At 57.7% G+C, this 16,972-nt stretch overlaps 2 protein-coding genes across 2 annotated transcripts in view; one reads left to right on the top strand and one right to left on the bottom strand.

Moving 5' to 3' along the window:
• The first annotated feature begins 326 nt into the window (after positions 1-326).
• C4H10orf105 (chromosome 4 C10orf105 homolog) lies at positions 327-7,564 on the top strand. Its single transcript, XM_026004055.2, has 2 exons — positions 327-418; positions 3,268-7,564. Exon 2 carries the CDS (start codon positions 3,273-3,275, stop codon positions 3,642-3,644), a length of 372 nt encoding a protein of 123 aa, XP_025859840.1. The 5' UTR covers positions 327-418; positions 3,268-3,272; the 3' UTR covers positions 3,645-7,564.
• LOC140598427 (cadherin-23-like) overlaps positions 6,640-16,972 on the bottom strand; it is a 311,068-nt gene continuing 300,735 nt past the window's right edge. The window contains exons 22-27 of the mRNA XM_072754990.1: positions 16,452-16,641; positions 15,988-16,133; positions 13,521-13,740; positions 11,972-12,124; positions 9,804-9,917; positions 6,640-6,914 (exon numbers count right to left, since the gene is read on the bottom strand). Of these exons, the coding sequence (XP_072611091.1) occupies positions 6,640-6,914; positions 9,804-9,917; positions 11,972-12,124; positions 13,521-13,740; positions 15,988-16,133; positions 16,452-16,641 (1,098 nt within the window). The remainder of the gene's footprint in view (positions 6,915-9,803; positions 9,918-11,971; positions 12,125-13,520; positions 13,741-15,987; positions 16,134-16,451; positions 16,642-16,972) is intronic.

The following is a 16,972-nucleotide window of genomic DNA, read 5'->3' as shown; positions in this document are numbered from 1 at the left end:
GCAGACCATACCATTCAAACAGTGGATGGGGGAAGGTGAGAGCCACTGCAGAGGCAGTGAAATGGTCCCCGTGGCTCTCCAAGCGCCTCCACCCTGGCCCTTGAGAGGGCTCCAAGGAGACCGGCTGGAGAGAGACCGTGGGAGGGCTTGGGAGCGCCCAGGCTCCTCTGCACAACCCAGTTGCCATCCCTACCCTCTTGGCTGTCCCCTCCCCCAAGGCAGGGCCCCAATTCGTCCAGACAAAGCCAGGATGAGCTGGAGAGTGAGTGACGACAAAGGCCCACCCTGCCCAGCCTGGCTGAGTGAGGGGCACAGGGCACGGCGGAGTCACTGTGGGCACCTGGTGCTCCCTGGCCCTCCCGTGGACAGCAGGACAGCCTTTCTACCCAGCTTGGGACTGCTGAGCGCTGGCTCTGAGGTCAGTGCTCCGGGGAGCGTAGGAAAGGGCATGGTGAGGAAAGTGGGGCCAGACCCTTGCCCGGGGTACTCTGGGGAGGATGTGGGGGTGCACTCAGACCCGGGGAATCCCTCTTCTTTTGTGGAGAGTGGAAACAAGGCCCAGTGAAGGATAGTGACCAGCCCAAGGCAACACAGCTAGATGTGTTCTGAGGTCAGGGCCCCTGCTCCAGCAGGCACTGCTCTGTGGAGTTCTGAGGGAAGAAAGAAGGTTCTAGACTGAATTTGCAGACATATGCCCAGAGCAGGGCCTGCCAGGTGCCTTGGGTGTGCGGGGAGGGAAGAGCTTCAAACTGCCCTCAAGACTATTCCCAACCTTGGTCTGGTGGAGGCCTCATTTCCCCCGCAAGCAGCTGGCCCTGGGTGGATCAGAGGGGCTGTAGAGGGACCTGGCAGCTGGTTTTGCTGTGTGTTCCAGGGAGGGTGGGTTGATATTTTCAAGCACTTTAGAATCTCTGGCTTCCAAGAAAACTAGTAAGATGCTAATTATAGCTCATTAATCTTTCTATTAAAGTCCTTCCCCAAGGACTGAAGTCCAGATCACCTTTACTACCCCAATAGGATCACGGATCCTTGTGAGGGCCTTACAGTAATATCAGGGCTAGCAGGATTGAGACCTCTCCCACTTCTGATTGTCCTCTTCTCATGCCAGCCAAGTACTGCCCAGGGTAGGATAGAGGGCCAGTTTTCTCCCTCTGGGAGATGGTGGTGGGCACACTCCAGCCCTTCTCCATACCCCTATTCAAGGGCGGGCCAACCCACATATGGCTGCCCAGCCAGAGTGCTTTCTAGGCCCAATGCCTGAAAGGCAGAGGCCGTGGGCAGCTAGATGGGCATCAAAATTTCCAGCTGGGAGCTGGGAGGGGTTGTGTTCTGCTTGGAAACGCTGGAAGGAGTGGTGGCAGGGAATGGGTGGGAGGCGGGGTGGGGTGCCCTGGATGCCCTCAGTTGGCTGGGTGCGGGACCAGGCTGCAGGCAGGAAGGAGGCTGAGCGCAGGGACCCGGAGTAAGGTCCTGCCGCTGCTGGTGAGTGCTGGGGGAGGGGACGGGGGGGGGGGGGGTTGCTCCATAGGGCAGGGGCTGGGGGCCCCTCCCTGCTCCCCATTGCCTGCTGACACAGGCTCTGTAGCCCACGTACAGAGCCTTTAGCACGACTCCGCCAAGCGCCATGCTAGAAACGCAACTGTAAGTTCATTCTAAGCTGTGAGCTGCGGGAGAAGGAGGGAAACCTGCCATCCCCCACCACAGGAAGGTCTCCAAGGTCAAAGAGAAAGAAACGATGATCAAAAATAAAAGATAGTGCTGGCCTGCAAGCTGGAGGTAGCCTACTTGTGTGTTTTGTTTGGCCTGTCCTAGTGTTTTGAGTTTTTGAAACTTCATTTCAAATTTTTTTGGGGGTCAAGTTCATTTCCTTTGCAGCGTATCCCTGTTCCCCGGCTCCTCTCTTGCTTGAACCAAATTTGAATCCGTTGTCGACATTTAAATGTCTGGAATCCTGGCCTGAAATGTCGAGATTTCTGGCTTCTTTTGGGAAACTCTTGGGAAACCACACTGGGCCTGCATTCCATCAGGCTGGCCGGGGCTCCTCTATCTCGGAGGGCACTGTCCACGTTGGCCCGCCACCAGTCCTCTGTGGCCACATGTTCTCTACTGGCCAGGCTCTGTAAGTATTTTCATCTGCAACCCCAGACATATTCAACCAGCAGCTCAGCCTGACTTTCTATCTCCAAAGATCCTCTGCTGGGCTCCCTTTAGCGATAACATGGGTTATGATTTAGGTCATGAGCGATAACAGGTGACTGCTGTCTGGGGAGTGTTTCAAGCCCTACCTTATCAACTCTGTAGCTCTTTGTGGGTTATTTCTTACCTATTCTATAATGGCTCAGTGATCCCAGAGGATTGGGAACCATAGAGCCAGGAGTCTAGAAACCTGGTTCTGGCCCATTGCTTGGCAATGGCTCCCAGTGTGGGCTTGGGCTTGGCCTGCCCTTGTTGGGATCTTGGTTTCCTTACTTGTCATTGGAACAGGCTGGGCTGCACTGGGGAGTACCAATGGGAACGCCCATGGCACCAGGCAGGTGACATAAGGTGTGTAGAGGGCCTGTGGGGGCGGTATGCTGCTCTGGGGGCCAGAGATCTGTCTAAAGGGGACAACTGCTGCTTGGCCTCGGCTACTGGGTACCAGGCAGCAACTGGCCCTGTGTTGCCCTTGTTGAAATTCTGGAATTTCAAGAAAAGCCAGATATCCAGATATTTATGTGAAATCTCTTGGTTTTTGGTCTGTGACTTTTTCACAATTAACTGAAATTTATAAAAACACTACAAGGGTCCAATGAAACATACCCGTGCCCCCAGTTTGCAGCCCCAACATTAGATAATGGTCAAGGTCCTTGGCCAGTTGCAGCATCCTATAACTGATGACTTGTTCTGGGTCACAGAAAGACCCAGAAAAAAGACCCAAAGAAAGATGGAGTTGGTCTCACATTCCCAGGTTTTCAGGTATAAGACTATTGTAATTCACGAGAATTTATTTTTTTAATGCCAGGGCCATTACCCTCCTGTCTCCTCTGTGGCAGGTGGGCAGGGGATATAGCAGAACAAGGACAAGAGTTCAGGCCCAGCTCCATCACTTTCTGCTGTATGACCCAAGGCTTGTCACCTCTCTGGTCCTCATTGTTCTAACCCGTAAAATGGCCACGATGGCATCTGCAGCTAGTTTCCCAGCAGCCACCCTCCATCAGCCTTCCCTTCCCTCAACAGTCCTGGGTCTAGCTGATTTGTCTCTGAGCTCCTGTCCCCTTCCTGTTGCAGGAGCCATGAGCACACCGAGTTCCAGTCCCCTTGCCTTCCTCACAGCTCCTGTCACTCCGGGCAGCCCCGCAGAGGCAGTGGACCCCCTCCCCATGCTCATCACCCTCGCCTGCATCTTCCTCCTGCTGGCCAGCTGTCTGCTGTTCATGACCCTCTGCAAACCTGCTGCGCTGGACCCAATCCACCGCCGGGCTCGGGAGTGCATGCCCCACCACCCCGGGAGCCCCAGTGAGCCCCAGCTCAGGCTCTGGAAGCGCCTGGGCTCTCTGCGCCGCTCCCTGCATAGCTTCCACCGAGGCAGGCCTGTTCCCCGACGCCCCCTGCCTGGCTGTGATGACAACCACGACTGTGACTGTCCGGAATCTACCAAGATGTGACAGGGGTGTCCCCACCATCCAGGACCCACCCACAGATCCTCCTGCCTCGGACAGAGCCTGGAACCAGGGGCTGCAGAAGCACGTAGGCCCCATGCTCAGCCCCAGTGGTCCCTGTGTGTCCAGGCCCATGGCCTTTCCCAGAACAACCCTGGGAGGAACACCTGCCTCTCTGCAGACCCTCTAGCTGCTGCCTGCTGAGAGCACTAGGCCAACTGCAGGGTCAGAAGGTACGATCTGGGGCCCCCCAGTACCCTCCTCTGGCAACCAGGCACCAACCACCTCTGGGAAACAGCACCCCTGCTTCCCCCCAGAAGTCCTGCTCACCCTCCAGGTGCCAATGCATGGATTCCAGCTGGCGTTGCCAAACAGCCAAAGGTTCCCTCCAGCCAAGTGAAATACTTGGCCCACACGGGGGGCAAGGTACTGTCGTGTCCTCTGTGCCAACTCAGTGCCCAAGGCAAGAGGAAAGCCAGGGACTCCTCCCCTGGGAATTCCCGGGCCCCAGGAGCATTCACCTAACAATCCCTGGGTGCAGCCAGCACCCTCGAGGTGGGTCAGATGTCCTGGTGCCTGCTGGGAGGAGGGCAAGCAAGAGGCTCTCGGCACTGCCCAGCCAATCACCATACTGGCAGCCGTCTTGGTGGCCCCCCTCGAAGGTGCTCACGTCACAGTGGACCAGGAAGGGGCTGAGAACAGGTGAAGGAGCTCCTTGCTAGGCCAGGACCCATGCTGGGAGGCATTGCCAGGAGCTAGAGGCAATGCCACCCGGGCTCTGAGGGCACATCACAGCGCTCCTGCCTCATCCAGGGAAGGAGGCATCCTCCCTTCGAGGTAGGAGGGTCCAGACCGGTCCAGGACAGTGCCTCAGGACTGGACCACACTAGGTACGCTGAGTTTCTGGCAATCACGTCACTGACTGGCTACCTGTCAAGCAACCCCACCCTAGAGCGGGCTTCTTGGAATTCCAAACGCCCAAACTCTCCTCACGGGGCCGTGGCTGTACACTTTGGTCCCAAATTTGGAGAGCAAACAGGAGTTCTGAGCTGCCCACCTGCTGCTCCAGAGAGTCGGCTGGCCAGGGCCACCTTGTGCCTTGCCACAGGGCTGCCCCAACCCATCCTGCTATGACTCACCGCACAGCCATCCAGGTCTTCTCAAAGAGTGAGCTCCAGCTTTGCCACTTGTTCCCAACTGCTGCAGCTCCAGAACCATCGCTGGCTCCCAACTGCCAGCTAGATAAACCCAGAGCCCCTTTGTGTGATGCTCAGTGCCCTTTGGGAGCCGGCTCCAAGCTATCTGTCTAGCCTCATCTTGACCCAAGACTCCAGACAAACTCAACTACCTGTCCTCCCCAGGCTTACGCTTCGCAAGGCATCCTCCGTGAAGCCATCTTTGCTCTCCAGCTGAAAGTCACTTCCTGCCTGGAACCACCCCTACACTTCATGTTTCTCAGAGGGAGGGCAGGGATCACTTCCTCTCAGCAGTGTGGGCCACCCACATCTAGGTCTCCTCCTTCCTATGAGCCTGGGAGCTTGCAGAGAGTGAGACTACGTCCAGCCTCGTCCAGCCTCTCATGCTGCCTCACCAGCTCCAGGCACAGAAGCATGAATGATGCCTCTACTTCCTGAGTGAAGGGCAGCCCCATCTGCATGTGTCCACAACCCCCGAAAGCTTAAGGAGTCCTAGGGGTGGGGGAGGGGCTCTTCTTCCCTCACATGCCCCTAGACAGAAGTTTGTCTCCAAGCAAGTTGGTGAGGCCCACCGTACCTTCCCTTCCAGGTCATTCTGACATGAGAGAGTGAGGCCACCTTGGCCAGAAACTTCCAGGGCCTTGGAGAAGGCACTAATGCCTGAATTTCTCCCTTAGAAATGGGAAAATTGGGGCTGCCCTGTCTCACTCCTGGACTTGACAACTTCAGGCTGTGTAGTGTTGTGTTAACAGAAACCAATTCTTCAGGTTTGGAAAGTGGGGCAGGCCTCCTCCCATGGGAGTTTGTTACCCTTTATCCTTCCAGCTGGTGAACTTCTTTCTGGTTCCCTTCCCAGGGCCTCCCTGAGATGTCCCAGGATGAATTTGGCCTACAGTCTCCCGTGTCATCCCCTAGCCAGTGTGTGTGCCCACCTGGCACTAGGTGCTCTCTTCCTGGAGACCGGGGTAGGGGTAAGGCTTCCCAGAGACCTAAAGGCAAAGGAAAATCTGGAGGGGCGGTGGCAGCCCTGGGAGACTGTTGGTCCGGTGGAGTGGGGTGGCAGGCGTAAGGCTAGAGGAGGAGCTGAGGCCCAGAGGAAGAGAACCTCCTGGTGCGTCCTTCTGGGACCAATCCCGAGACTCTGGCAAATTTTCGTGGCTTCCTGGACTCCAGGAGTCAGCACCCTGCTCCCAGCCCACTCGCTTCCTGCTTGGTTCCCAGGGGGCCAGAGGCAGGGAGCTGGACACACTTGCAGCCCCTGATCCTGGGAGCCTGCCCCAGGGACAGGCCCAGATTTGCTGTGCTGGGCTCCGCCTCCGCCTCCACAGCTGCTGAGGAGGGTAATTCATTCCCAGCCTCCCTCCCCACAGCCACTGAGGCCTCCAGGGCAAGGTGGGGGAGGGCACCGAGCCTCACTTTCAGGTCCTCTCCTTTCTCCCGCTGAGCCTCATAGCTGTCACTCCTGCTCCCCAGGCAAAGGGGCTCTTTCTTCTCGTGCCTGTTTAACCTCTCGAGAGGAGAGCTTTGGCCAAGGACCCATGAAAGCCTCTCTGTGCTGGGCCCCGCCGGGCCCTGGCTCTTTCCCCCTCACCTCCTTCCAGGGAAAATGTGACAGCTCCATGCCCTTGCTGCTGTGACAGGCCCTCTGGATGGGGTGGGGGGAGAGGAGCGGGGGCTTCGGGGGGAAGGGGAGAGGCAAAGCCTTCCTTATGTTTTTTGGCGGAGCCAGGGTGCTGTCAGTAGGCTACAGAAACGAAAGGCCTACTCTCCCCAGGAGGGAGGAGGGCTCCTGGCTACCTCCCGAGCTACCGCTGGACCCTCTCCTGTTTCCATCCCTCCACGTGGCATCTGTGCCCTGGCCTCACTGAGCATGTGTGCAGCCCTGCCTGCCCCCAGCCCACCAGCTGCCCCAGGGGGCCACGGCCACCTGCCTGCACGATGCTGTGTCCCTCAGGGATGTCCTCGGGGACGCTGGCCTCATAGCTGCTCTGCAGAAAGATGGGCCGGTTGTCGTTCACGTCCAGGACGGTGACGAACACGGTGGCTGTCCCCGTGCGCCGCTTACCTACGGGGCCATTGTCTGTGGGAGCCGAAGGAGGATGGGCTGTTAGCTGCTGCGTGAGGGGCACATTCCCTGGGCACGTGTCCTGTTCATCCCACCCACTCTGGCTCTGGCAAGGGGTGGCTCTTTCCCCTTTTAGATTGAGAATAACACTTAACAAGGCTTATTAGGTCCCAGGCGTTATTCTAACGCATTCAGTCCTCACAAGAAGCACGTGAAGCTGGTGCTGCTTTCATTAGCCCCATCTCACAGAGGGGGTAACTGAGGCACGAAGCAGTTCTGTGGTAGCCCCCAGAACATATGCCCTTGCCAGGTCCCTGGCAGCTTGTGAGTGCAAACTGAGTAGGAAAAAGTGTCTTTGAAGATGTAACGGAGTTAAAGATCTTGAGATGAGGTGTCCTGGGCTGTCTGGGTGGGCCACAGACCCAGTGACAAGGGTCTTTAGGAGAAGAAGGCAGAGAGAGAAGGTCATGTTGAGTCAGAGGCACAGATTGGATTTTGCAGCCACGGGCCAAGAAATACTTCGAGCCCCCAGAACCTGGAAGAGTCAAGGAAGGATTCCCCTCTAGAGCCTTCAGAGGGGAATGCAGGCAGCCCTGCTGACACCTTAATTTTGAACTTCTGGCCTCTAGGGCCATGAGGAAATAAATTTCTACTCTTTTAAGCTACCCAGTCTTGGCAATTTGTTACAGTGGCCTGAGGAGGCAGGTGTAGGTACCAAGATCACAAGCCAGCGGCTCTCGGGGCCAGGTGGGTGAGACCCATGGGTGCACAGATGGGAGGGCCGACCCCAGTGGGCAGCTCCCCCCTCTTCCAGTCCACAGGGGACAGACAGAGGGTGGGCCCAGTGACACTACATCTTCTGATTTTTCCAGAGAAACTGAACATCAGAGCTTGTACATAAAATCTCCTGATTTTCAAATGTTCACAACTGATTGTCATCCTGTGTGAAATAAGAGATGGGTCAAACCAGCCTAGAGGAGAGATCTGGCCTCTGGGCCCTCTGCACTCAGGGGTACAAGCCCCGCTTGATTTCTAAGCCTAAGGTGTCCACGGGTTTTGCCCATCCAGGTTCCTGCAGGACCCTCCCAGGGCTGGGGAAGTGGCTCAGCCCCAGAGGCAGCTGTCAGATTGTCCTCCCAGAAGGAAGGAGCTTGTGCGACGTGTCTAGGCAAGGACAGTCACCCCAGGAGGAGTACAGGTAGCTGGAGTGGGCTGAGGACGAGGAGGTGACTCCATCCTTCTTCCCAGGCCAGCTGACCACATGCTGGGCCACAGTTGCCCATCCCGAGGTAGGCGATCCTGCCCTCCTAAGCTCTTCTCCAAGCCCATCCTCCCACTGGAGGCTCCTGGAGGTCCTGCTTACTTGCCCCCAGCTGGGGACAGTTCGGGCTGGCAGGGCCCATCAGAGGCCTGATCCTGAGCCCTCTCCTCCAGCCAGGCAATGTTTGACACAGAGGGAATGAGGGGTCTCCTGAGGGCGAGAGCAGAGCAGGGCAGAGGGTAGATGCATCTGGACATGGGTGAGCTGGCGGGGGCTACAGGCTGGAAAGAGGGGGGCACAGAAAGCTCACTCCCTCTCACCTGCAGCTTATGGCAGATGTTGAACTGGGTGCTCCTAGGAGCGGGAACACAGGCCTCATCACACCCTTCTTCCCATCCAGAGCCCTCATGGGCTCCCTACTGCCTGGAGACCAAAGACCAAATTTCTGGCCCAATGTTCAGGCCTCGACAAGCTGGCCTATCTGACTGCAGACTCCTCCTCCCCAGGGTGCATGACACCATGAGCCAGCTACTGGCGTGTGTGTGTGTGTGTGCGCGCACACACACACACACACACACCCCACACACACCTCTTTCCCACAGCCAGGTCTCTTCCGGGGCTGGTTCCTCTGCCTGAAATGCCCTCCCTTCTCAGCTTGCTGAAACCTGACTTGGCCTTTAAGGTGGTGACAGGTACCTGCCCAGCTGCACCATCTGCTCTTGCAGGCAAAGTCCATGTCCTGAAGGGCCCTCTGAGAACCCTACCTTCCTGACTCCGAGGCCTGGGGTTCTGGGCAGGTCTGACCATCCACCGGTGCCAGGGATGGGCAGACATGTGATTTAGGCCTAGTTAGCACATCTCCCCTCTCTTGACCACGGTGAGGGCCTCAGGGACAGGCACTGGGGCAGATGGATCTAATCAGAGCTCATCTGGGGCTTCAGGCTGGAAGACCAGGAAAGAGGCAAGTGCTGTCTCCCTGCTGCTGCACTTGAACCCAAGAGGATTAAGGCCAGGGTTGCAGCAACCATTTGTCGCTATGTCGGCCAGAGAATGAAGACAACACACAGGAGGCAGAGCTAGCCCAGGCAGAGAGACTGAGGCCCCGGTGGAACCATCTGATCCAGTCATACCTGAAACTCTATTGCCCTATGGGCCGATTTGGTGAGCCCATGTTACTTAAGTTAGTTTGTTTTAAAACTTGCAACCAAGACTCCTAACTGATCCAAAGACACTCCTAGATGCCACTTCCTCTAAGAAGACTTCCTTGATGGCACCCTTCCCCCTAACACGTTTCTACCTCCCTTTGTGCCTGACATACTTGGCTCCTCCCTTCCCCCTTTCTAAGCCTCATTTGGGCCTCATTTTTCCATGATTGGTCTACACAGTGGTCTCCCGTGTGGGTCTCCTGTAGTTCCCACTCCACCATCTGAGCAGCATGTGTGCTGCACTGCATACTAAGCCTCACGCCCACTGGTGCTCAGTAACGTGCTGGATGTCTGGCTGCCCTTTCTCCACTGATGTCAAGACAGCCTCTGGCTGAAGGCCTGGGTCCCGGGGTCAGGCCTGGCTGGCCCTCGAAGGGGTACCCCCACTAAACTGTGCCCAGAACCGTGCTGGTGGTGTGTAGGGGGGCTGGGGCGTACCGATGGCCTCCAGGACGAGCGTGTAAGCGGCTGTGGTCTCCCGGTCCAGGCTTACGACTGTTCTCACGACGGCATCACGGTAGCCAACGCTGAACTTCCCATCCACGTTTCCACCTGTGGGCCAAAGACAATGCAGCCTCTGTGAGGAACAGGGCTTCTGCCAGGGAAAGGGCGGTGGCACCCCGGCTCTGCTTCTGGGCCAGGACGTTCCGGGGGTAGTGTGGGAGAAAAAGGCCATGCTGCCTCTACAGCCCTGGCCAAGGACAGGGTTCTGAGCTCGGTGGCGTGGGGTGGGGGGTGGGGGCTCTGATGAGGGTGTGGCCTGCGTGGGCTCAGGTGGGGGTGCCGAATGCCTGAAATCAGAAGGGTTGAACTTTCACTGAGCACCTACTGCATACCAGGCACTTCACGTGGACTCTTTCATCTCATTTGTACTATCACAATCACAAGCCCACTTTACAGGGCGGGCTTTACACTTTACACTCCTTTAGTGGGGTGATGTGTGTTGCCTGGGGTTACAGTCGCCTCTTTTCATATGAGACTCCGGCTTGGCATTCTGATTCCTGAGCCCATGTCCTTCACCATTCTTCTGCCTGCCCATCTGGTAGACATGGTCTGAGCGGTTAACCTGCATCGAGGCTTTTATATGGGGCCAAGGACTTTGGGGTCAGCTAAGATTTTTCCAGGTCCCTGATCTTGGGCTTTTGGAGTGGGGGCTCCTAGAGGCTCCATGGAGGGAAGTGTAGGGGCAGGTAGACGGGGTGGCAAGTGGGAGGGTCTCCTCTCTAAGGTGGACAGTTTCCTGTCGGAGTCCACCTGAAGCTGTGACGACCACCGCCCCCCCAGCCAGCTGGCAGGTGATGTGGTGTTCTGGGCAGCAGAGGGCGCTGCGGCACTGGGTTTAGGCTAGCTTGGACCAGGACCCCACACAGCAAACAGCAGAAGGGAGCAAATGAAAATCTGAGAATCCCAGCTGGGAGGGCTCTGAGCAGGTCAGCAGGAACTGGCCAGTCTGGGGCGCTGGGAAAGCATCCTGGGAACTTCCAGGTGCTCCCTTGTCCTTACATGGTTTGTCCCTGGGAAAACTGCTGACCTCCTTGTGGATGGTCTGAAGCACCCTTCACATGGTTCCTAGGGGGGAAGGGGAGAAACTGAGGCACATGTGGTGCTGGGCGCTGAACTATGACTGGTCCACGTTGGGGGGGGGGTGTCTTGATAACTAAGCCTTTCCTGAGGCATTCTTGAGGACTAGACTGTAAGGAGCTGGCCTCAGGGTAACTGGGTCCCTTTAGGGAGAGGAGAGAGGGAAAGATCTGGAAAGGAGAGGCTGAGGGTTGCCGCAAGCAAGGATGTGTTGCCAACCTGGGATCCCTTGCTCAGGGGCAGAGGCGTCAGGGAGGTTGGTGTGTGCACTGAATGCAGGTGCATACACGTGTGCACGTGAGCGTGTGAGTAACGTGGCTACAGGCGGGCCACGGCCAGAGAGAAGACTGAGCCAGCAAAATGGTCAAGGGACAGCTAAGGGTTGTGAAAGAACTGCCTTCCACCATCCCAGCACCTCTCAGGTATATCAGGGACTGAAGAACGCTGGGCAACTGGTCTAATCCGGGCATGACTAACACATGGCACGTTTCCCACCACCTACCCAGCCTGTGTCACGGCAGACATCACTAGTTGATCGTGACTCCCTTTCTCCTGTTGGGCCAGGACATGGCCTCATACTATCTCTCCAAAGCTCTCGACTCGGTATTGGGGACCTAAAACTATTTTATTTAGAAAGACTGAAATCATCTGTCCTTAAACAGATGGGAATTCTCATGAGTAAAGGGTCCTTGGGGAAGGACAAGATCACAGTCTTCTGGTCACAGCTTTATCACCTTGACATGGGGTGGGGGGCAGGGTTTCTGCCCAGAAACCACAGGCTCTACCTCCCTCCAGACTGAACCTCAGTAAGTTCCCCTAATCTCCAAATAGGCGCAGGAGGCCCCTAGAGAGCCAGACCGGAGGGACCTATCTACAAAGCCCTTGAGAGAAGCCGAGAGCAAACCCTCAGGGAGTCCCAGCAAGAGCTAAAGCCTGAGGGCTGACTCGGCCCCCCTCCCCTTCCTTACCCCCCACATCCCCCAGGGTGGGGTGCCCATCTGGAAGGGGTGGAGGCAGGGCCACACCTGTGATGAAGTAGCTGAGCTCGGCATTGAGGCCCACGTCATTGTCCGTGCAGTTCAGCCAGACGACGCGGAACTCCCGAGGCACGTCCTCGGACACGGAGACGTTGTACACAGCCGGGAAGAAGGTGGGCGTCTCGTCGTTCACGTCCAGCACTGCGGGCGGAGTGAGCGCACGGGGCTAGGCCTGGCTTCTGCTCCAGGCAACCCAGCTCCAGAGGCGGGGGGGGGGGGGGGGGGGGGGGGTCAGCACGTCTTATTCCCCACGCCTGCTGGGGTCAGGGCAGAGCTGACCAGAGCTCCTCAGCCTCCCACAGTCCTGTTCCCCTGGCGGTTTGTTGCCGGAGATGCTGTTCAAGGCGGGACAGAAAGCCCCAGGGGCTCTTTCCAGTATGCATCTCCTGACACCGGTCATGATGATGGCGATGACAGTGACATCTCAGCTCTTCCCATGTGTTGAGCCTGTGCTAAGTGCTGCCCGTACACTTGTGCCCCGTGTGCCCCTCCGAATACCCTCACGAGGCAGGCACTATTAGACACACCAGACAGAGGAGGGGAGGAGCTCAGAGCAGTTGAGTCACTTGTCCCAAGTCACATAGTAAGGGAGTGGCAGAGTTGGGGTCTTGGGGAGTCCTACCCCTAGTACCTAGTACTTCCTAGTCCTGGGAAAACAGCTGGCTTGGAGGATCTCCGCCCGCCTCCAGAAAAGTCTAATTTCCCTTTAAGATTTGTTTTCTCACCTGATGGGACTTAGGACAATCTTCACAGTGAAATGACCCCACCCCCCTGCTTTGGCTCCTTGTTGTGATAACACCAGGAGATATGATCAGCTTGTGCAGGACGTGGCTTCTGCTGAGGCCTGGGGAAAAATCCCCCGGGGGCCCTCTCTGAGGGGACCGAGCACCTCCTGCCAATCCTGGCATGCAAGTGGGTCCCCAAACTGGCACCAGAAGCCTCCAAGGTAAGCATGGGACGTTGAGAGGACGCCTAGTCACGACTTGGGTGGGTTGTGACTAAGGAGGGTAAATGTTTGTACTGAGGCTTCCCCGACCCACGCCAGTCCCGCTGGGGCAGGCAGGAGCCAGGACGGGCGCCGGCCCGTGTGCTGGAGAACAGGCCACATCTGGCCGTTACATTCCGCACCTACTTCTCTGTGATTAGCTCCGGCCCTTTGGCCACAGCTCCCATCAACATCCTTGTTTTCTCCCAAGAATTAAAGACATGACCGGAACGGAGGAGAAACAGTAAGTGGCCTTGGTCCTGCCCAGACAGAGGGTGCAGGGCTCTACCCCTGCCTGCTGGTGACACCCAGGATCAAAGAGGCTGTGATCAAAGAGGGTGCAGGGCTGTGGGTCCAGGCCCCCGGGGGTACTGAGGCAGTGGCTGGGCAGGGAGAAGGCTCTGCTGGTGCTTTCGACTTGGTGGAGGCAGGGAAGGCGGTGTTGCACGGCACGGTGGAGGAGGGTGCCCCATTAGCAAGGCACCCTGGACCCATATCGATGGAGACAGCAGGCAGTGGCTCCCCACCCTGCCCGGCACCCCCGGCCCTCACCTCGGATGGTGAGCGTGCTGGTGGAGCTCTTGGTAGGGGTGCCCGCATCGCTGGCCACGACGCGCAGCTGGTACTCGGCGATGCGCTCGCGGTCCAGCTCGCTGGTGGTGACCACCACGCCGCTGCTGCTGTTGATGAGGAAGTCCATGCGGGGCATGCCCACCTGCATGCGGTAGGACACCAGCCCGTTCAGGCCCTCGTCCAGGTCGATGGCCACCACCTGGGGGAAAGCAGGGGCCATGTGAGGGGTGGGGACGTGAGGAGTGCCCCCTCCTTCCCACTGACCCGTGCTGAGCTCTGGCCAGACACGGCCGCTTCCCTCCAAGCCTCAGGCCACACCACTGTCCCCGGTGCACCCTCCCAGGTGCTAAGAGGACAGCATGTCAGAGCTAAAGGTGTCCAGATACATCAAGAGGGCCCAGGGTGGGGTGGGGTGGGGATGGCAGTTTCTAGAACAAGAGTCTACCTCCCCATAGCCTTCCCCTTCAAAATCCTCCTGGGCAAGGCCCCGCCACATGGACCCTGGCTGGCTGGGGGCTCCTAGCCCCATCATGTTAGGCGGCTTCCCAGCTGCTGCAGCTCCAAGAGCCCTTCCACCACGTGTAGCTCCGCTACATAGAACAGTCGGCAGCGCTCTCTCCCCGCTTCGTTAGACAGGATGGCAGAAAAGAGTTTTTAAAAGTCACTTGATAATTTGATTATTGTCTTGAAAAAGTCATTTGAGGCCACGTGTAGGCAAGCATCCTCCCAAATCCCTAACGCCGTTCCCATCTGCACCTCTAGTGCTGATGAGAGCCCTCCTGCCTCGAGACCCTGATACAGCGAAAGTTTCACAGAAGAGGATTTGAGACCTTGGAGAAAATGTGAATTAACAGTCAAAATTAAAGCTTTGGATTCAGCCAAGACTTCCAGAATGGAAAGACAATGTCCAGGAATGTCCTAAAAGGTCATTTAGTCTAATTCACATCCAACAAGCTGGATGGTGTCAAGAGGGTGTCTGCTCAACTTGAACACTTTCCAGGACGGGAGGCTCACTACTTCTAACCTATCTGCATACAGCTCTAATTCCTGGAGAAAGGTCTCCCACCCCTCCAGCAGGACTCACTACCGGCCCAGGTTGTAGAGGGGACTGGGGAATGCACGGCTCTGGTCAGAGCCCTCTTCCTGTATCGGGGGACAGTTCCCAAGTGAGATGCCCCAGCTCCTTGAACCATCTTTCCGTGCCTAAGCCAGTTCCTGTGGGAACTCAGAAGCTGCACCCTCCGCACCTCTGTGAGCCCCGGAGACACCCTGGGGCTCATTGGCTCTCTCACCCACCTGCCCGTAAGCCACTGGCTGCAGGTCCTTGGATCGCAGCCCCCCCTGCTGGGGGTTTGGGAGAATGTCCTGCTGGACCGATTGCTCCCTGGGACCTTCTAAGATGATTTATCGGCTCTCCTTTCACAGATGAAGAAACTGAGGCCCAGCACGCCTGCAGGGCGTCACCAAGGTTACCTGCTGTGGCATCCTGACACACGACCCTGTCTTCTCTGAGTGAAATCAGGCTAACCCTTTGCTACTGGATCCCACTGTGTCTCAAGTACAAGCCCTCACAGCAGACACCTGCCGACGAGCACAAGCGCTGCCGTGATCTCCTGCAGCCCAGGGACCAGGTGGTTGTATGCGTGTCTGACCGAATTCCCGCAGCACAGCCAGGCAGGTACTGCTACGATCCCCATTTCACAGCTGAGAAAACTGAGGCCCAGCGAGGCGGTTTGCTCTAGGTCCCACAGCACACAAGTGGAGGAGCTGGGGTCCACACTCGTGTCGGTGTACTCCAGAGCCCATGTCCTTGATCACGAGGGCCTTCCAGCATTTCTGAGAGGGCACCATCCTTCCTGAATGAGCACCTTCAGGACCGACTTGACAGAGGGTGATGGAGCAGGAGGCAGAGGGGCCGAGTTCAAGATCGGGCCCTAGTCCTTCTTGGCCACAGGCACTTGTCAGTCTCCTGCAAAGAGTGCTCCCCACCGTGTGGAGCTGCTTTGGGGGCTTATGGGAGAGCACCGGAGAGTGGCCTGCCCATGGGGGCAGAGGGCCTGGGCTACATCCGTCAACCTCTGGGTTCTAGAATCAGCTACAGGCTTGGGGTGTTGAGGGTCTGGGGCCAAACCTGCTTGGCTTGACCTCCCAGAATTCTTGAAGCTCCCTTGGTGCTCTCCCCCCACCTCTCCAAATCCACCTGTCCTTTAAGACCCAGCTCAAGCCCCTCCTGCTCCTTCAGGAAGCCTTCCATTCCATGTCTCAGAGCACTGGCTCTCCAAGCCTGGCACAGACCGTGGGCTGCCCGGCGGTCTTGGCTGGCATTTCCCCCTCACTGCAACTTGTGCAACTCGAGGCTAGGCACCCAGGGGATCCTCTGCCCACTTTTTGGCTGGGGAGGTGAGGGAGACAGACCAGGAGCTCGGGCCAGGAAAGGGAAACTCACCTGGTAGACAGAGACCCCCGCCGGGGTGCCTTCCAGCACCTCAGCCACGGAAGGCAGGTTCTGAAAAGTGGGGTCGTTGTCATTGAGGTCCAAGAGGTTCACAAACACTGTGGCACTACTGGTGGCTCTCAGGGGGGGCCTGCCGCCTGGGGGTGCCGGGGAGAGGGAAAGAGGGGTGCAGAAGACAAAGGGACAGGGAGAAAGGGGAGTGGGGAGAGGGAAGCAGGCTCAGAGACTTTTCCATCCCAGTGGTCCTTTCAGGGAGCAGCCTGGGCCTGGCACCCCCAGCCACTTCCACCCTCCACTTCCCCGGGGGTGCTCTGGGAGCTCCAACTGGCAAGCAAGTGTTACTCCATTCTTACCATGACACAGGGAGGACACGTCACTGGGAGAGGCCCCCCACCCCCCAGACCCCGAGAGTCAGGGCCACAGCCAAGGTGTGTGGGGCTGCCAGGGACACATACAGTCAGTGACAGAGACGATAATCTTGCGCATCAGCTCCGCCTCATCGGGGTCAGGGTTCTCCCGATCCAGCATGACGTGGGTGGTGCGGATCTTGCCTGTGCTGCTGTTGAGGCTGTAGAACTTGTTGGACGGCTGGATGCTGTACACCAGGGTCCCATTCTCCCCCAGGTCCGGGTCCACGGCCACCACCTGCCCAGGAGGGGACCGATGCTCTACTGAGCCCAGCCTGGGAGGGCATCTCTGTGCCCTGGGCTGCCTGCAGGCACCTGGCGGTGTCCCTCCCTCCCTCCCTTCCTCCCGGCCCTGGCAGGATCCTAGTGGGCAGGCAGGAAGTTCACAAGATGGGCCAGCAGTGGGAGCTCCTTGGTGTCTTCACCCGCTCAGTTTTGCCCTCAGGCCAGTCCCTTTCCCCACTTAAGCCCCAGCCTTCCGATTTGTAGAAGCGGCACCTAGCACACCCCCATGTATAGGGAGCTCTCCACATCTCATAAATGCCAGGCCCTCCGCAGGTACCATGTCA

This window comes from Vulpes vulpes, chromosome 4, assembly GCF_048418805.1.
Source record: "Vulpes vulpes isolate BD-2025 chromosome 4, VulVul3, whole genome shotgun sequence".
NCBI lineage: Eukaryota > Metazoa > Chordata > Mammalia > Carnivora > Canidae > Vulpes > Vulpes vulpes.
The sequence above is the reverse complement of the archived record's forward strand: the minus strand, read 5'-3'. Positions and strand labels throughout refer to the sequence as shown.

What these genes read in the sequence shown, in the direction of transcription:
- C4H10orf105 (XM_026004055.2), top strand. Translation starts at nt 3,273, where the DNA reads ATGAGCACACCGAGTTCCAGTCCCCTTGCCTTCCTCACAGCTCCTGTC.